The 15,304-nt window shown below is 33.8% G+C and overlaps 4 protein-coding genes across 10 annotated transcripts in view; 2 read left to right on the top strand and 2 right to left on the bottom strand.

Moving 5' to 3' along the window:
• Positions 1–7,944, bottom strand: part of LOC126751793 (microtubule-associated protein Jupiter) — a 224,408-nt gene extending 216,464 nt beyond the window's left edge. Inside the window, exon 1 of one of the 7 annotated variants that reach the window (XM_050462537.1) lies at positions 7,552–7,944. In XM_050462537.1, coding sequence (XP_050318494.1) covers positions 7,552–7,607 — 56 coding nt within the window. In that variant the 5' untranslated portion in view covers positions 7,608–7,944. Of the gene's footprint in view, positions 1–1,987; positions 2,216–7,551 lie in introns of those variants that run through there. The other 6 variants (XM_050462370.1, XM_050462621.1, XM_050462701.1 and 3 more) reach the window with 6 other exon arrangements.
• Positions 7,945–8,165: 221 nt separating this feature from the next.
• Positions 8,166–10,611, top strand: LOC126760803 (inhibitor of growth protein 1). Its single transcript, XM_050476716.1, has 4 exons — positions 8,166–8,534; positions 8,652–9,014; positions 9,076–9,614; positions 9,682–10,611. Exons 1-4 carry the CDS (start codon positions 8,396–8,398, stop codon positions 9,886–9,888), a joined length of 1,248 nt encoding a protein of 415 aa, XP_050332673.1. The 5' UTR covers positions 8,166–8,395; the 3' UTR covers positions 9,889–10,611.
• A 692-nt stretch (positions 10,612–11,303) lies between these two features.
• Positions 11,304–12,905, top strand: LOC126757587 (ADP-ribosylation factor-like protein 6-interacting protein 1). The gene is made up of 3 exons (XM_050471606.1): positions 11,304–11,545; positions 11,698–12,069; positions 12,127–12,905. Exons 1-3 carry the CDS (start codon positions 11,531–11,533, stop codon positions 12,337–12,339), a joined length of 600 nt encoding a protein of 199 aa, XP_050327563.1. The 5' UTR covers positions 11,304–11,530; the 3' UTR covers positions 12,340–12,905.
• Positions 12,906–12,992: 87 nt separating this feature from the next.
• On the bottom strand, positions 12,993–15,154 carry LOC126757578 (G-patch domain and KOW motifs-containing protein). The gene is made up of 3 exons (XM_050471592.1): positions 14,932–15,154; positions 14,161–14,873; positions 12,993–14,099 (listed from the first exon to the last, which is right to left on the bottom strand). Exons 1-3 carry the CDS (start codon positions 15,072–15,074, stop codon positions 13,264–13,266), a joined length of 1,692 nt encoding a protein of 563 aa, XP_050327549.1. The 5' UTR covers positions 15,075–15,154; the 3' UTR covers positions 12,993–13,263.
• Positions 15,155–15,304: the final 150 nt, after the last annotated feature.

Genomic DNA, 15,304 nt, shown 5'->3' with positions numbered 1-15,304 from the left:
TGTTAGTTTGAAACTGAAAGCTGTTATACATACTTACATATGTACGTAATACACAAATTTACGAACATACAAATGCATTTTCTATGTTCATTTGTCCGGCAAAGTGTCAATAGTACGGTGATGTCAACTACCCTTCAATACACTGGTAGGTAGCTAGGTAGGAAGTGGAAAAGTAAGTTTCGTTGCATGACTAACGTCTGACAAATATGTATTTAGGTTATTAACCTCATTTCGGTCCAACACAAACAATTATAGCGAGACTAGCAACACGGCAAAAATTCTGAGAATTTTTACACCGTTTTTAGTAGATCAATATAGCTTTTATATTTTTCATATAAAATTTGTTTTTTACTTGAATTTAAATGACTTTTAACCCTGAATAGATTATATAAGGTATGCCACGTTGTTTGTAGCACCCAGAAGAAAACGTCGGATACCTTAAATATGTATATGTATATAAAATATATACCTAATGATCAGCGTGACGTGCTGAGACGTTTTAGTCATGCCCGTCTGTCTGTCTGTCTGCCTATTTTTCAGCCTCTCGGTTGTCGGGCGACTATAGCGTATAGCTGCCATACAAACTGAACTGAACGATCAGAATCAACCCGTTCACACGACAGTCGGGTCTACGTAACTGAAACGGACCCAACAACAACAAAATCAGAATCAAGTGTTGGCGTGGAAAACTTTTGTAGTATTTGACGAGATATATTTACGAAAATTGACCTGGTTTAATCTCCGAAGAAATTTTTAGATCGAATAACTATAGCATACAGCTGTCATATACACTGAGCGATCGGAATCAAGTTCTTGTAACGAATCATTTGCATTTGTGAAAAATATTATAACTTCGGTGCAGCGTTAACGGTTTTTCTTGTACGTTCTAACTTTCGACGAGCTTAAGGGGTTACATAGGTTTACGGGTTTCAAAAAATCGAATTTTCAATTCTTATTAAATTCTACAACACCTCTAGAATATTGTCCTAAATCAACCTCAAGTAGATCCGAGTAATTGTTTCAGAGATACAGCCTTGAGGACTTGTGCGCTCGAGGCAAAGTGATCCGTCTTTCAACGCGTTTTTTTCGAAACTGTGTTTTTGAAGTCGGTTAGCAAGTCTTTTCGAGAACTACTCAACCGATCGTCATGAAATTTTACAAGGGTCTTTGAGAAACAATTCTTAAAGACTTGGACAAAGGATTTTTTTCGATTACAACCATTGGAAAAAAAATGTAGCGAAATTTTCACTGGCGTTGAAATGGCCGAGTTTAAAATATTTTTTTTTTTTCAAAAATTTAAGAATTTTCTTGTTAATACTCTATTAATCTGTTTGTAAAAATAAAAAGTTCTAATAAAATATTTAATTTTTTATACAGATTTTTTTTTTTTAAAGGCTTTTTTTTTACCCGTGGAAACCTACATACATATGTATGTATGTAACCTCTTAAGTTATCATTGATTGGAGGATATGCAACTTATTCGCGTAATTGCCCGTTTCTGTGCAATTTGTAACAGACTGTTGCATTAATTATTATTTATAGCCTCCGAGTTATGGTTTAGAAGTCACTAGGGGGTATATGTGCTTTCAAATTAACATTCGAACCCATTAACGAACATAACTCGTGCTGACCGGCTTAATTTTATAACATGATATAAAATGATAATAATTTTCACTCAGTTTCACTTGGATTGACCGAATAATAAACGAGTTGTTTTAATTGGTAAGTAACATTAATGTACTTCCGGGTAAACCTGTAGGAGAAAAAAATTTAGCAAATGTGTCGCATATCCTTTTTCAATAGGACTCCACTAGCAGGAAACCAAACGGAAACTTATGAAGACTTATAAAATCGATTACCAAAATGGCACTTCAATAAGAAATAAATAAAACGAAGCGTTGAAATAAAACACATTTTTACATATGTACATATGAATGCACATACATATGTGTTATACAATTCATTATGCACTCTTGCACTTATTTACCTGTCTACATTAGTTACGCATTCGAAAAGAGGAACTGCCACGCGACGCACATGCAAATCCTGTAAAGCCATTTTGGGTGAAAAATTACGAAACTTATGTTTAAGAAAGACGAAAATATAAGCGAAAGCACCACCGCCGAGTTTTATGTGTTTTTCGTTGGAAAAAATATACAAAACTGTACGGAAATTAACAAGACGGAAAGCAGTAATGAATTAATAGGCCAGCCAACTCGGCACACCGGCAATCGCTGACGAGCCGAACCATTTTAGGGAAGTAACGAGAAACAACAGCCGAACAGGCGGATAAGTGAGTAGGGGCACAGCGGCGAGGGTCGTCGTGTGGTGGGAAGGTGGAAAAAATTTTAATTCGATGCATAAACAGTGAGGCAATGATGCGTAAACGGGTAGGTAAAAGTAAATATGAGCGTATGGCATGACAGCGCAAGAGATCGACACAAGATGATGACAGCCGTCCTTGACAATGATCGCGTTTTGTTCTGTTCATGTAGACACAGCCATAAAAGTACAAAGCACGATAAACGCATTTGGAAAATCGGCATATGGGATCATATTTGAAAAGCAAAGTGACTCACTTATTACAAATTAGAAGCAAATTCAGTAAATTAAACTGCTTTTCCGCGCCATTAAGTTCAAATGTGAAAACATATGAACATACGACTGGAAAATTCATATATTCCTCATGGGAGAGTCATAATTAAATATTAAACAAAAAAGTAAATAAATGAGACGCCAAGCATATGTAATCTTAATTGCAGTCTTCAAGGAGTGTTCTCACAACAAACAATGCCGCCACTAATCGGTTGAGGAGAGGTTGGGCAAATACGCACTAAAAAGTACAAATACAACACGGATCGCATGCAATTATCGCAAAATAAAGCCAGAGCTATGTATAAATTTTGCATATGCACATACATACATACATACATACGTATGTATATACATACATATGTATGTATGTCGATGTACTTGCCACAAATGGAAATTCTGCCACTACGCAAATTCGAAAAGCATGTCACTCAATCATGCGATCAATAAATCGCAATCAAAATAAAAAAAAAAAATAAATAAATATAACAATAACAATAAAAAATGTCTTAGTAAAAAGAATAAAGCAAAATGTAAGAATATGCCGCACGTCTGATGTCTAATGCCACCCAATACGCACACCCACAGCAATCGCATTTGAGGTTAAGTCGTCGGCACGCTAGCTATCGTTCCCCGGTTCGACGTGGGAAAGGTCAAGAAGAGACTTTCATTGCGCTATGGCACATGTGAAACGTAATACATACATACGTAATGTTATTGTTATAGTAATGGCCTACTACCGCATTGTACGCAATCCCCTTACAGTTTTGTGATTTTCTTACGTCCATGGAGGACCTTACAGTGTCAACAACGCTTTACATTGATTTTTTTAAGTGCAAAAAAATGGTTCCAGCACAATATGCACATATTGCCTTGACTGAAATAATTGACAAACAGTAAACGACATTAGTGACGCCAATTTGCAAACAAAAAAATGAAGCAAATAAACTTAAAACAAGAAAAAACGTTAACTTCGGCTGCACCGAAGCTAATATACCCTTCATAGTTCTTTTAGTAACTATGTGTACAGTTTGTATGGAAGCTATAAGCTATAGTAATCCGATCTGAACAATTTCTTCGTATATTACATTATTATCTTAGAAAATAAATGTGAAAGTTTTCCATACAAGAACTTGATTCCGATCGTTCAGTCTGTATGACAGCTATATGTTATAGTGGTCCAATATCAGCAGCTTCTTGAAGAGAAAATGACGTTTGCAAAATTTCAAAACGATATCTTAAAAACTTTGGGACTAGTTCGTATATACATAGACAGATAGACGGGCATGGCTAAATCGACTCAGCTCATCACACTGATCATTTATATATATATACACTTTATAGGGTCTCCGACGCTTCCTGCTGGGTGTTACAAACTTCGTGACAAACTTAATATACTCTGTTCAGGGTATAAAAAGGCACTTTCACATACGTGCAACATCAAGAGTATATACATATGTAGCACTTTGCCTTAAATTAAATATTTTGTGCCGCAGTCAGAAGCTGCCACAGAACTATACTCAATAACAACCCTGAAAAAAATATATGTAAAAAATCATTCAATGGTGTAAAGGGTTCCAATTTTGAAATAAAATTTATAATGATCAAATATATGCAAATATATAACGGGAGTTTTCTTTTAAACATGTGGTTTTAAATAATGCAATATTACTTTTTGTTTTTGGTCCTTTTGACAGCTGTCACTTGAGTGTAGTTTACTATTTTATAATGAACTTGGGAACAATGATTTCAAATCGTGCTAATTTATTACCAAAATAATGGTTCAGTTCAATATTCGGTCAACACATAATGGCCCAGCCGAGTCAGCAACTCAAGTAACCATGAATCGGTTTCGCGCTACGTTTATTCTAGTGGATAATGTGCATCCTTAGAGCGCGCATCGAAAAGGCTATCGCTGATGTGAAGCAGAGTATCGAAGAAGACCCGAATAAGTCCATCCGCATGCAATAATTGAAACTGTGTCCATATGACTTTATGAAAGTTTTTGCGGAAGAATCTAGAATTGCGGACTTACAAAATCCAACTTGTGCAAGAATTGTAGCCGATTGATGTTTATACTCAAAATGAGATGACCACCGATCCTGATTGAAAATTGTGCTTATCGATGTAGGTTTGTCAATATTTTTTAAAAAATTAAGCCGGCCACAATGTTTCAGTCAATGGGGAACGCTATAAAGCCATAATTAATGAGCACCTTTGTTTCCAACAAGACGTCGCTACTTGCCATACAACCAAAGAAACAATTCGTTTCTAGAACATTTTTGGTGAGCGCATTATCCATGGTCGTGGATCTGTGACGTGGCCTCCAAGATGGTGCGATTTAGCACATCACGGCCATAATTTTAAATTATATTTCTTCCCTTCATAAATATGGATGTATATGAAACTTTATTTGAAACATGTTCTGCAGAATTATATAGTAATACTAGCGTTATAAATTCGAAGTAGAAAAATGGTCTTCATAAAAAATATCAGGGTGATGAGTTTTTTGATTAAAAACAATTAAAAATACAATAAAATAAATAAATAGAAACTTTTAAAAAAAAAAAAACGCATAAAATTTGCAAAATCTCATCGGTTCTTTATTTGAAACGTTAGATTGGTTCATGACATTTACTTTTTGAAGATAATTTCATTTACGAAAAATGTTGACTGTCATTTTATACGAAAAAAAACTAAACATACTTAGGATAAAAATGGTCCATTCTGTAATTCAATATTTTATTGGAAAGTCCAATTTTGGGCAACTTTTTCGATCACATATTCATATGTATTCATTTACTATCTATGTATATGTATGTACATATGTACATATGTATGTCCATTAATGTATTATGTACATATAGTACATGTAAATATGTAACCATTGTGTGTTCATATGTATGTATGTATGTACTCATTAAACGCAAGCTTTTACCGACACATGTGAAGTATTCATGACTCACAAGATTGTGCTTTAAAGTCCATGGAATAAAGACCTCCTCCACGAGGTGACAAGCACCGTAATCGGCAACAACAAACAAAACTAATTGCGAGCAATCCACGATAGAGTATGGAAGTAATAAAACTAGGTACCTATTTCTCAGCAGCTGGCAAGTAGGCAAACAAAAAATACGGAAAAGGGACAGGGAGAAACCCCACATGTCGAGTATATACATCATTACGACAAAAACAAAAACACCACAACAAATTTGAGATAAATAAAAGATTGGCTGTCAAGTTCGATAATATTTGTATGGTCAAATTCAGTTGGTGAGTGAAGCCGATATTACGTGCAATATATAAATTATATTTGTATGTATGTATGTATGTACATACAAGCAAGCAAATATGTACATTTATGTTCAAAAGTATGTGTATATCAAAGCGAAGTAATGAGAATTTTAAAAATTACGCTTATGACACCCACTATTTGCCCATATGCAAAAGCTCCAACGAACGTTATTTTGAATTGGTGTGAAAATTGGCGGCGAGCAATATAAAAAAAAACAGAGAGCAACAGCCGCGAAAAAAGTAGCCGCATGTACATGTGTATGTACACGTACGTCTGTATTCAATACGCGAAAGTTTTAGGTAGTCAAAGTAATAACAAGCCAGCACGAAGTGTGACGGCGATAAGACTTGTATTTTTCGAAAAAAGATAAGCCTTCATTTGTATGCATACTTACAAACATGTGTTTGTTTGAGTTTGTCATATAATACATTTTTTTGTTTAAATTTTTCAAAAAGTTTTAACGGTCAATTTAGCGCTACATAGAATTCAAAAAGTAAAATTAGCAGTTTGTTTATCTAAAAAAGTGTGCGTGTTGGTCCATGAAATCATGAAGTCCGATAACACATGTCTTACAATAACAATAGAAAAGTAATAATAACAATAATATCAGCTGCTCGTCAATCCACTTATCGCTTCTCACGTTATTCACGCAAAAGGCGAAAAGGAAAACAATTAGTAATTGGACCGCAGCAGAACGCTCTATATTCTTCGAATTTAGCGATAAGACAAACAAACTGCATGTTATACATATATACATATAAAATATTTGAAAAAATATTGTAATACATATTATTATGGGCGAGTAGAATGACGTGATTAACCATTTTAAACTACCGAGCTAATAAAATTCAGAATTCAAATTATTTTATCGACTTTCTAAAACTTTAAGGGAGATAATAATACAGGATTTGTAACTATTACAAATTAATGTAAGAAATATATGTATGTATGTATATATTGTAATTTTATTAATTGTGCAATGTATAGAAAGTATATAAACCAAAATTGCCCAAAAAACGTTATAGTTTTATAATTCTTAAACAAAATGCCAAATGTTGTCCAAATTAGGTATATATAGTATGTATGTATGTGTATTTTTCATATATTAAGTTATATATTATAAGTTTAATATATTTAAAATTACTCTATCGTTACAAGTTGAAGTTTGAATTTAGTACACATATACAACTATATAATATATATGTATGTATATATATAGTAAACTAACTGAAACTGTAAGTTGTACAGCAAATAGTACATAGATCCAATTTTAATAGAGATATTTTTACATAAGTACAAAAACGTAAATTTATCTTCAAATAATGTCCATCAGGGAATGCTTTGTCCTTTATCTTTAGCTCTACACTCTCATTTATTGGCATTCCTTTTTGTCGTACAATTTCGAAGGGTATTTATGGCAAATATACCAGAAGTAAGCTGCGCAGCCGTAGACATCTTTTATTTATCATGTTTCTCTTTTCTACGCGCGCATGTGTTAGCGAATACAATATAAAAGGATACAGAAAACATGACTTGAAAATATGATCAAGTGCATCTATGTGGATTATGTATACCAAACATTATTTGAACTATAAAATTTTCACAAAACCACAGCCAAATTTCTGCACTTAAATAAATATGTACACATTGATGTATGCACTTACTTGCTAGTGGGCTTGTTGTTATCGGTGATGCCGGCGAAGTTGGTGTTGCTGATCATTTTGATTGGTTTTGATGTTGAGATTCGACAGAAATTCAAATGTCAAAGTTTATAAAAATGTAGACACCGTTCGTAAAAATGCACGCACGTTAACACTTGCCAAATTTAATTTTATAGTTTACCGTTTGGATAGTTAAGCACTTTTTAGGTTATGCACTAAATAAAATTTCCTTGATGCAAATTCGTACACTACACAAATTTCTTTCGAATGTAGCGGCACTAAAAAATTAAATGTTACCAAACAAGGAATATAAACCGGATAAAAGCGAAATAACAAACGAACCTCTATATGTAATGACCGGATGGTACAAAAGACGCAAAGTGAATGAAATCAAATAACCGGCGAAATGACTAGGGAAGCACGATTATCAAATCAAAATGTATCGATTGTATATAATCGCCAGACGATTATTAGTTTGGTGGATTTTTTTTGAGTGTGTTGAGAGATTTCATAAAAATTTTCGGCTTGCAACCCTGCAGCTGCTTATAAGAAATCTATTACAATGCAGAAATAAAATCCACATTGGTACAGTCGACGAATGAGGACCACTGGCACGTTCCACAAATACGCCACACAGATTCGTTAAACATCTCAACAAATAGGAAAAGTTTGGAGATTTTCCCCAATTTATTTCCAGAATATATGTATAGAAAAATATTCATCATTGTATATTTACTGAAGTGCGAAAGTAGCAAGCGTTGCTGTAAAGCATAAAATCATAGGACAAGTAAATAATCAAGTTTTATTAAATGTGGTTCCAGAAAGTTGAGAAACTATCATTTACAAAATGTTGAATCCCGTTTCAACTGAAGCATTACTCTATTCGGCTACATATGTCGATAATTATATAGATTCGGTTGAAAATCTTCCAGATGATGTGCAACGGCATTTGTCCCGTATACGTGATATAGATGTACAGTACAGAAGTGAGTATTCCAATTTGTGAAAGATTGATAATCAACTCGACATAACCTTTTGTGGACATTTGCCTTTCAAATTCGATTGCGAAATATCTTACATACGTATTAATTTTATATTTCCAGGCCTGCTACGTGACGTTGATCACTATTACGATTTGTGGCGTTCATTACAGAATAATAACGGCAGTGAAGGGAATTGTACTAGACGTGCCAGAGCTATTGCACGCATGCAACAGAGCCTTATACAAGCACAAGAATTGGGTGATGAAAAAATGCAAATAGTAAATTTATTGCAGGAGTTGATAGATCATAAAACACGCCAACTAGACACTGATCAAAAGAATCTTGATATTAAAGAGGAAATGCAACAGCAACAGAGTCGAATTGACCAATTGCAACAAGCTGACGATATCGTAGGTCCAACACCAGCGAAACAAGCGCGAGCTTCAAGTCCAACACGTGATAGCAACACATTTTGTGCAAATGGTAATTGCTTCTCATAAAAATATAAAAAATTAATAGGAAAATTCACCAATTTTTGTTTTAGGTGGTTCATCGAGCGGAGCGGGTGGAGGTGGCTCTACACCGAATTCTGAACGATCTAGCCATGCAAGCAATGGTACCAGTGGTAGTGGTACCGTCAATGGCGCCAGCAATACTGGGACGGGATCAATGGCAGGCCTAGAAAGTCAACGTTCGGCAAGCAAACGTTCTCGAAGGCGTAATGAGAGTGCGATTATGAATAGTAATGTGGAATTTGGTGGAAATGAATCTAATTCTGCTAACGAAGGTGGTGGAAGTAATGGAGGAGGTGCGAATGAACGGCAAACCGGACAGAAAACATCTGCTGGTAGTGGTGCAGCGCAGAAAAAACATAACTCCCAGCATCAAAATGCTAGTGGCAGTGGGGGAGCTGGTGGTGGAAATACTTCTGGAGCTGGAGCGGGTAGTGGTAACAATTCCGGCAAAAAGAAGAAAAGAAAGACACGAGGTGGTCAATCATCAGCGCAGGCAAGCGTACGAGAAGAGACACCACCTCCGGATCCAATTGATCCAGATGAACCGACATATTGTGTATGCAATCAGGTATGTGAAAGAATACATTTAGAAGTAATTATAATAAATTCATAATTTTATATTTTTCGTTTGGAAGATATCTTTTGGCGAAATGATACTCTGCGATAATGACCTGTGCCCCATCGAGTGGTTCCACTTTTCGTGCGTTTCACTAGTACTGAAACCAAAAGGTAAGTGGTTCTGCCCGAATTGTCGAGGGGATCGTCCAAATGTGATGAAACCAAAAGCTCAATTCCTTAAAGAGCTAGAGCGTTATAACAAAGAAAAGGAGGAAAAAACCTAAATAGGACACAGCGGAAAACAGTACAGGAGGTTAGAAAGAGAGCTGAAAAAATATAAATCCACACTACCGCATAGTGACAACGAAGGATGTTTTCTTTTCAGTTACCATATAAGCTTCAGTGCAGGCGTTGTATTGAGTTCAGCTCAAATTCCATTATTAAACGCCAAGTGAAAAGCAATATGCCTTTATAGTTATATATATGTATATATATATATATATTTTTTTTTTTTTCATTTTGAATTTTTTATTTGAAGTTTATAAATATCAATGTATATTAAATGTACTTTCAAAAACTGAAAGTTTAAAGTAACGCCTGTACATAGTGAGTTGAGTACATTTTCTTTTGTTTGTTCGCAAAGTATGGTTGCGGCTCTCCTTCTGCTTTAATATTTCCTATTGAATTTCTTGTTTTGCTTATAATGTACATTGTATTAGAGTAAATTAAAAACCTAGTACGTAAAAGAAGTAAATATTTTATACATAGAAAATGTAAATTTACATAAAAATGTTAAGTATCGGGGAAGATATTGTAGATTTAACATTCACTTCGATAATTGGATTTTAATAACTTATTTTAATTTAAATCGTCTGTAGCTGTAAAATATTTAAGTCACGTCAGATACTGGCAAAAAATATGTTCTTTACTGAAGCTACTTAAAAACATGAAAATGTATTTTAATTTGTATTTTATTTTTTGTTTAATATAAATTTATAAAACATTGACGTTGATTTTGTTTCAAATAAATCTGAAGTTTCATAAATATAAAGAAAACATCTATTATTTTCGGAGTAATTGAGTGGAAGAACAAGGTTGTGACAGTTTCTAATATTTATGGTTTTAGTAACGGAGCTGCCAGCTCTTTTTCGAAATACTAAAGTTTGCATAAGAACTGGTATATTTATTACTATTTCCCCTTTTAAGGTTAATGAAATAGAAGTATTTAATTTCACCTTGCACACTCTTGCCTTTTAAGTTACTTATAAATCTGTTGCTATTTTCTGTTAATTAATTAAGAATTCTGCGGATCTAATTAGAAATAATACCATAATTACTTTGGGGACAAGTGCTATTAAGAATTTCGAATGAAAAGTGGATTCTAAAATATTGCAACCGTGCCTTGGATGGTGCCATATTATACCGAAATGACTGCGGTAGCATTAAAGTAATCTTGAAAATTAAAAAAACCATGTTTGTGCTATCTTTATACCTTCTTTATCGTTAAGATAATAATACCCTCAAAGAAAAATTAAATGTTCTATGAGGCATTGGCAGCTTTCAATTTCATAACGGTTTGAAAAAGACACGAAGTCTGAATTTTAGTCTACTTAAAGATTATTTTGTTAAAATAAACACATCACTAATTTTTAGCATAATCATCCCTGCCAATTTCAAAGAGAACGGTTCTTAAAAAGCAACAAAAACACAGAAAACAACAAACCGAAGACGCATAAAGCGCATTGGAAAATCGCAGCGCAATACAATCCGAAGGAAAACTCACAGATCGAGAAAGGTAAAGTGGATATATTTTCTGCCTATTCCTGCTTAAAAGCCTATTGATTTTACCAAAGGACAAAAATCATAGCATTAAATTTTGCAAAATCTTTTATTCTGCTCTGAAGACTCATTTTTTGAAAAGGAAAAATGTCTGTTGAACAGGTAAGAAATATATTTTCATATAGCTAATTTAATATTCAAACACACATACTTCGCAAAATATTTGCTCTTATGTCGGCAAAATAATTTTGATTTTTTTTTTGTTTTGTTTTTAAATTACATTCTTCACTGAATTTTTATTCCATGACTTTCAGAAACGAGCATACAACAAATTAAAGCATGATTTGGAGCCATGGCGTAATCTCATTGTACATTTAGATACGGTATTGTCTTGGGAAAAAAATTATTATCCAGCAATCATTGCTGCAACCATTAGCGCTTTTTATTTGTTGCTCTGGGCATTGGATATGTCTACTGTGACAACACTGGCGCTTGTGGGTTTGTTTTCGCTGGCACTAGATTACGTGTATCCATCGGTTTCGCGTTTTCTCTTCAGCCCAGATAATTGGAATGGCAATCAGGAAGAGCAATTTGAGCGCGTATGCACACAATTGTGTTATTTAAAAACTTTGCTTAGTGGATGGTATGAATATCTATTCTCAGCAAAGGAACGTAAATCAACTTTGGTAAGTGGGTAGATACGGTCAACATTATTTGAAATAATCAACTGCTTATATTTTCAGTTTGTCACTATCATGAGTGTTACACTGTTGACACTTGCTTGGATTGGTACCGTAATAAATAATTTACTACTGATGTACGTGATCACTATGGTAATGTGCTTATACCCAGGCATGCAACAGAAAAATCTGCTCTACAAGGTCAAAGACTATTTTGGACTTGCTTTCAACTCTAAATTGCAAAAATTGCGTGAAAGAAATGAGAAAAGTGACTAAAGAGCGAATTAGAAATCTGAAGTAATAGTGAATGCGTATGAAATTTTAAAAGAGTTAAAAACGCAGCTTAGATTTTTAATTTGAAAACCAACTGCATTTTTTAATTAATTTATTTTAGCTATAAATTTGTAGTCTACTCATTTTTATTATATCATTTATGAAAATCTTTATAAAAATTAACGGATAATGCGTTTAATATTAATACATTTAACATTTGGCATTTTGAAAGCTAAACAAAAACTAAAAAACAAAATGAATTACTAAGTTAGAGATATATAAAAAACAAGTCGTAAGCGTATATTCGCAAATTTATTAAATTATACAATATTACAATGTTCTCCTTGAATGTTGCACCACCACAAGAAAGTTTTTTGGATATAATCTTCAAAGCAACAATCCGAAAAACATCAACATATGAATCACCAAAAATTGTAATTAATGTCTTAGATATAAATTAAGCTAAACGATACTCTTAAACAACCACTGCTACATCTTTACAAAATTCTACATAATCAGTTCATTAATTCCTCAAAAATAATGCCATTAAACATAGTGCCATTAAGTAATCTTTCGCCCAATATTTTATTTGGAAATCATTACCATTTTACTTACAGCATAATCATGATCCATTAAAATAAAATAAAAAATTGAAGTAATCTCTATATAAATGTGATTTATTAATTATGAAAGTAATGAAGAACTGGAACCCTTAATTATAGATAAAATATTTCCTATGGGCAATATACATATTAAAATACAAAGATGATTAATTTACAAATATAAGCAAAATATTGAGTCGTGAGTGTTGACATTTTACACAATAATAAATATCCCTATTATAATTATAAACAAAATAATTTTGATTTTAGTTTAAAAAGATGATATAGTATATGTTATAGAATTTATTATTTTATTTTACAACAATCACCTCCTACCGGTGCGATCATGGGATCGTGATCTTGAACGTGGCTTCTTGCTTTTCTTTGTCTTCTTTTTGTGTTGCTTTTTCTCGCGACGACTTGCATCTTCGTCATCCTCACTGTCACTATTAGAGGAAGTCTCTGTATCCGACGTCCGATGTCGTTGTTTACGTTTGGACTTTTTACTACTCTTCTTCTTTGGCTTCGATTTATGGTTCGACGACTTTTTTTTCAGCTTACGTTCATATGCTGAGTCGGAATCACTATCAGTGCCAGAAGAAGCACTGGTATCGTCAGTGTACTGCTGACGCCTGCTGTAGCTACTAGCTGACGGATGGCGTTCCTCATGTTCGGTCCGACTGCTGCGTTCTCTTGATCTACGTTTGCTTTCACCACGGTTTTTGCGTCGATCGTCGTAACATTCACGGCGACTGCTGCTGCTGCGTTGTTCATCTAATTCATAATGGCGAAAATCGCTATCCCGGTACCCATCACGCCGTCTGTCCCCTTCAACACGATTACCATTACTGTGGTAACTATGTCGGTCGTCGTTTCGTTGTCTGCGAGAACTACTGTGTTGATCAAAGCGTTCGCGTTCCCGATCATTGTCATATTTATATTTTTGACTGTTTTTGTCTGAAATTTCGTCATTATTTCGTGACTTATCATCCTTATATCCATGCTTATTCTCTGATTTGTGCTTGTTATCGCTATTATTTTTATACTCGCCTTTAATCTCATCCTTCAAAGATAAAGTTTTTTTGTGACTTTCCTCTTTTTTTATTATTATTTGTCCATGTTCATTCTCCATTTTTTTGTATTCTTCATATTTAGCAGTATCTGAAAAATACATAATATTAGTTGGTGTTTTTAATATTTGACCATTAATTTTTATTATTACTGATGCATTTGCCATACTGCGCGAATTCTTTCTTCGAAATAGGTTGACACAAAAACTCATTGAAGGCTTCTTTGCCGCCTCCTATTGCCATTTTAACAATAACACGACCGGCGTGATCATCAAAACCTTCAATCTGCCCATACATGTCTTTATGTTTACCACCCAAAATTCGCACATACGCTTGCTTCTTTATTTCTAGTACTTCGTTCTTTTCCGGTGCCACTAATAACGGTTGTTTCTTAAGTGCTTTATCTGCGCCCAAACCCATGCCTTTTGGTCGTACAAATAGCATTTCATCAGCTGGAGTTTCACCTTTCTTCTGAATAGGCTCAGTCCAACCCATGCCTCGCAACATTGCCTTGCCAAATTGTTCAATTGGAACATTGTCGTAATCATCTATTGTTGATTGTTTGGCACCATCAAGTGGTAATTCGTCTGCTTTCAACGCGGGTAACACAAGATTTTGATCAATAGTTTCATTGCCTTTACTTTGTACGGAAGCAAGCAATTCACGTGCCGCTCTCTCGTCTAACGTCTCATTTATATGATTTTCATTATTATCATTATTTTTATGACTAGTTTGCCCACTAGGTGGAAGCTCATCTGCCTCACCTAAAAGGATAGCACGTCTTTTCATTAAACTGGCAAGTGCCGCGGACGTTTTTGTGTTTTCCTTCAATGGTATGACCATCGGAGCATCCACTTTCTTTTCCCTGCAATATTTAAAAGTTAGTTAGAAATATTATTAAATATTGCACTGAATTTACTCACTCTAAAAGTTTTATTTCTTGGCCTTCTAAGCATTTTATGAGTTCTATTTTATTTTCCTGTTTTTCTTTATCTTTATTTGACGGCAACAAATTAGATTTTTTTGTTATTTTGCTGAATCCAAAGGATATTTTCTTCGAGTCCATTTTAACAAAATGTTGTTAAACTTGTATAAACAAATGAGACAAAATCAGCTGTTTTGGACTTTATATTTGGGCGATTGGAAATATTCGAAAATATAAAATATTGACACTAGCTCATTAAGGAAAAGCAGCATAAATTGATATTCAAACTCTAAATAACTATTTATTGATTAGTTAAATAATTATAATTTTCTTATTATAATAAAATAAATTTAGTCCGATTAAATATTCTT

Source organism: Bactrocera neohumeralis, chromosome 2 (genome assembly GCF_024586455.1).
Source record: "Bactrocera neohumeralis isolate Rockhampton chromosome 2, APGP_CSIRO_Bneo_wtdbg2-racon-allhic-juicebox.fasta_v2, whole genome shotgun sequence".
NCBI lineage: Eukaryota > Metazoa > Arthropoda > Insecta > Diptera > Tephritidae > Bactrocera > Bactrocera neohumeralis.
The sequence above is the reverse complement of the archived record's forward strand: the minus strand, read 5'-3'. Positions and strand labels throughout refer to the sequence as shown.

Bases quoted from the DNA above. Each gene is read 5' to 3' on its own strand.
- LOC126760803 (XM_050476716.1), top strand. From the start codon at position 8,396: ATGTTGAATCCCGTTTCAACTGAAGCATTACTCTATTCGGCTACATAT. The intron at 8,535-8,651 runs GTGAGTATTCCA...TTATATTTCCAG, and splicing joins TATAGATGTACAGTACAGAA to GCCTGCTACGTGACGTTGAT. The intron at 9,615-9,681 runs GTATGTGAAAGA...TTCGTTTGGAAG, and splicing joins CATATTGTGTATGCAATCAG to ATATCTTTTGGCGAAATGAT.
- LOC126757587 (XM_050471606.1), top strand. The intron at 12,070-12,126 runs GTAAGTGGGTAG...TTATATTTTCAG, and splicing joins AGGAACGTAAATCAACTTTG to TTTGTCACTATCATGAGTGT.
- LOC126757578 (XM_050471592.1), bottom strand. From the start codon at position 15,074: ATGGACTCGAAGAAAATATCCTTTGGATTCAGCAAAATAACAAAAAAA. The intron at 14,874-14,931 runs GTGAGTAAATTC...TAAATATTGCAG, and splicing joins CAAGAAATAAAACTTTTAGA to GGAAAAGAAAGTGGATGCTC. The intron at 14,100-14,160 runs GTAATAATAAAA...TGTATTTTTCAG, and splicing joins GCAGTATGGCAAATGCATCA to ATACTGCTAAATATGAAGAA.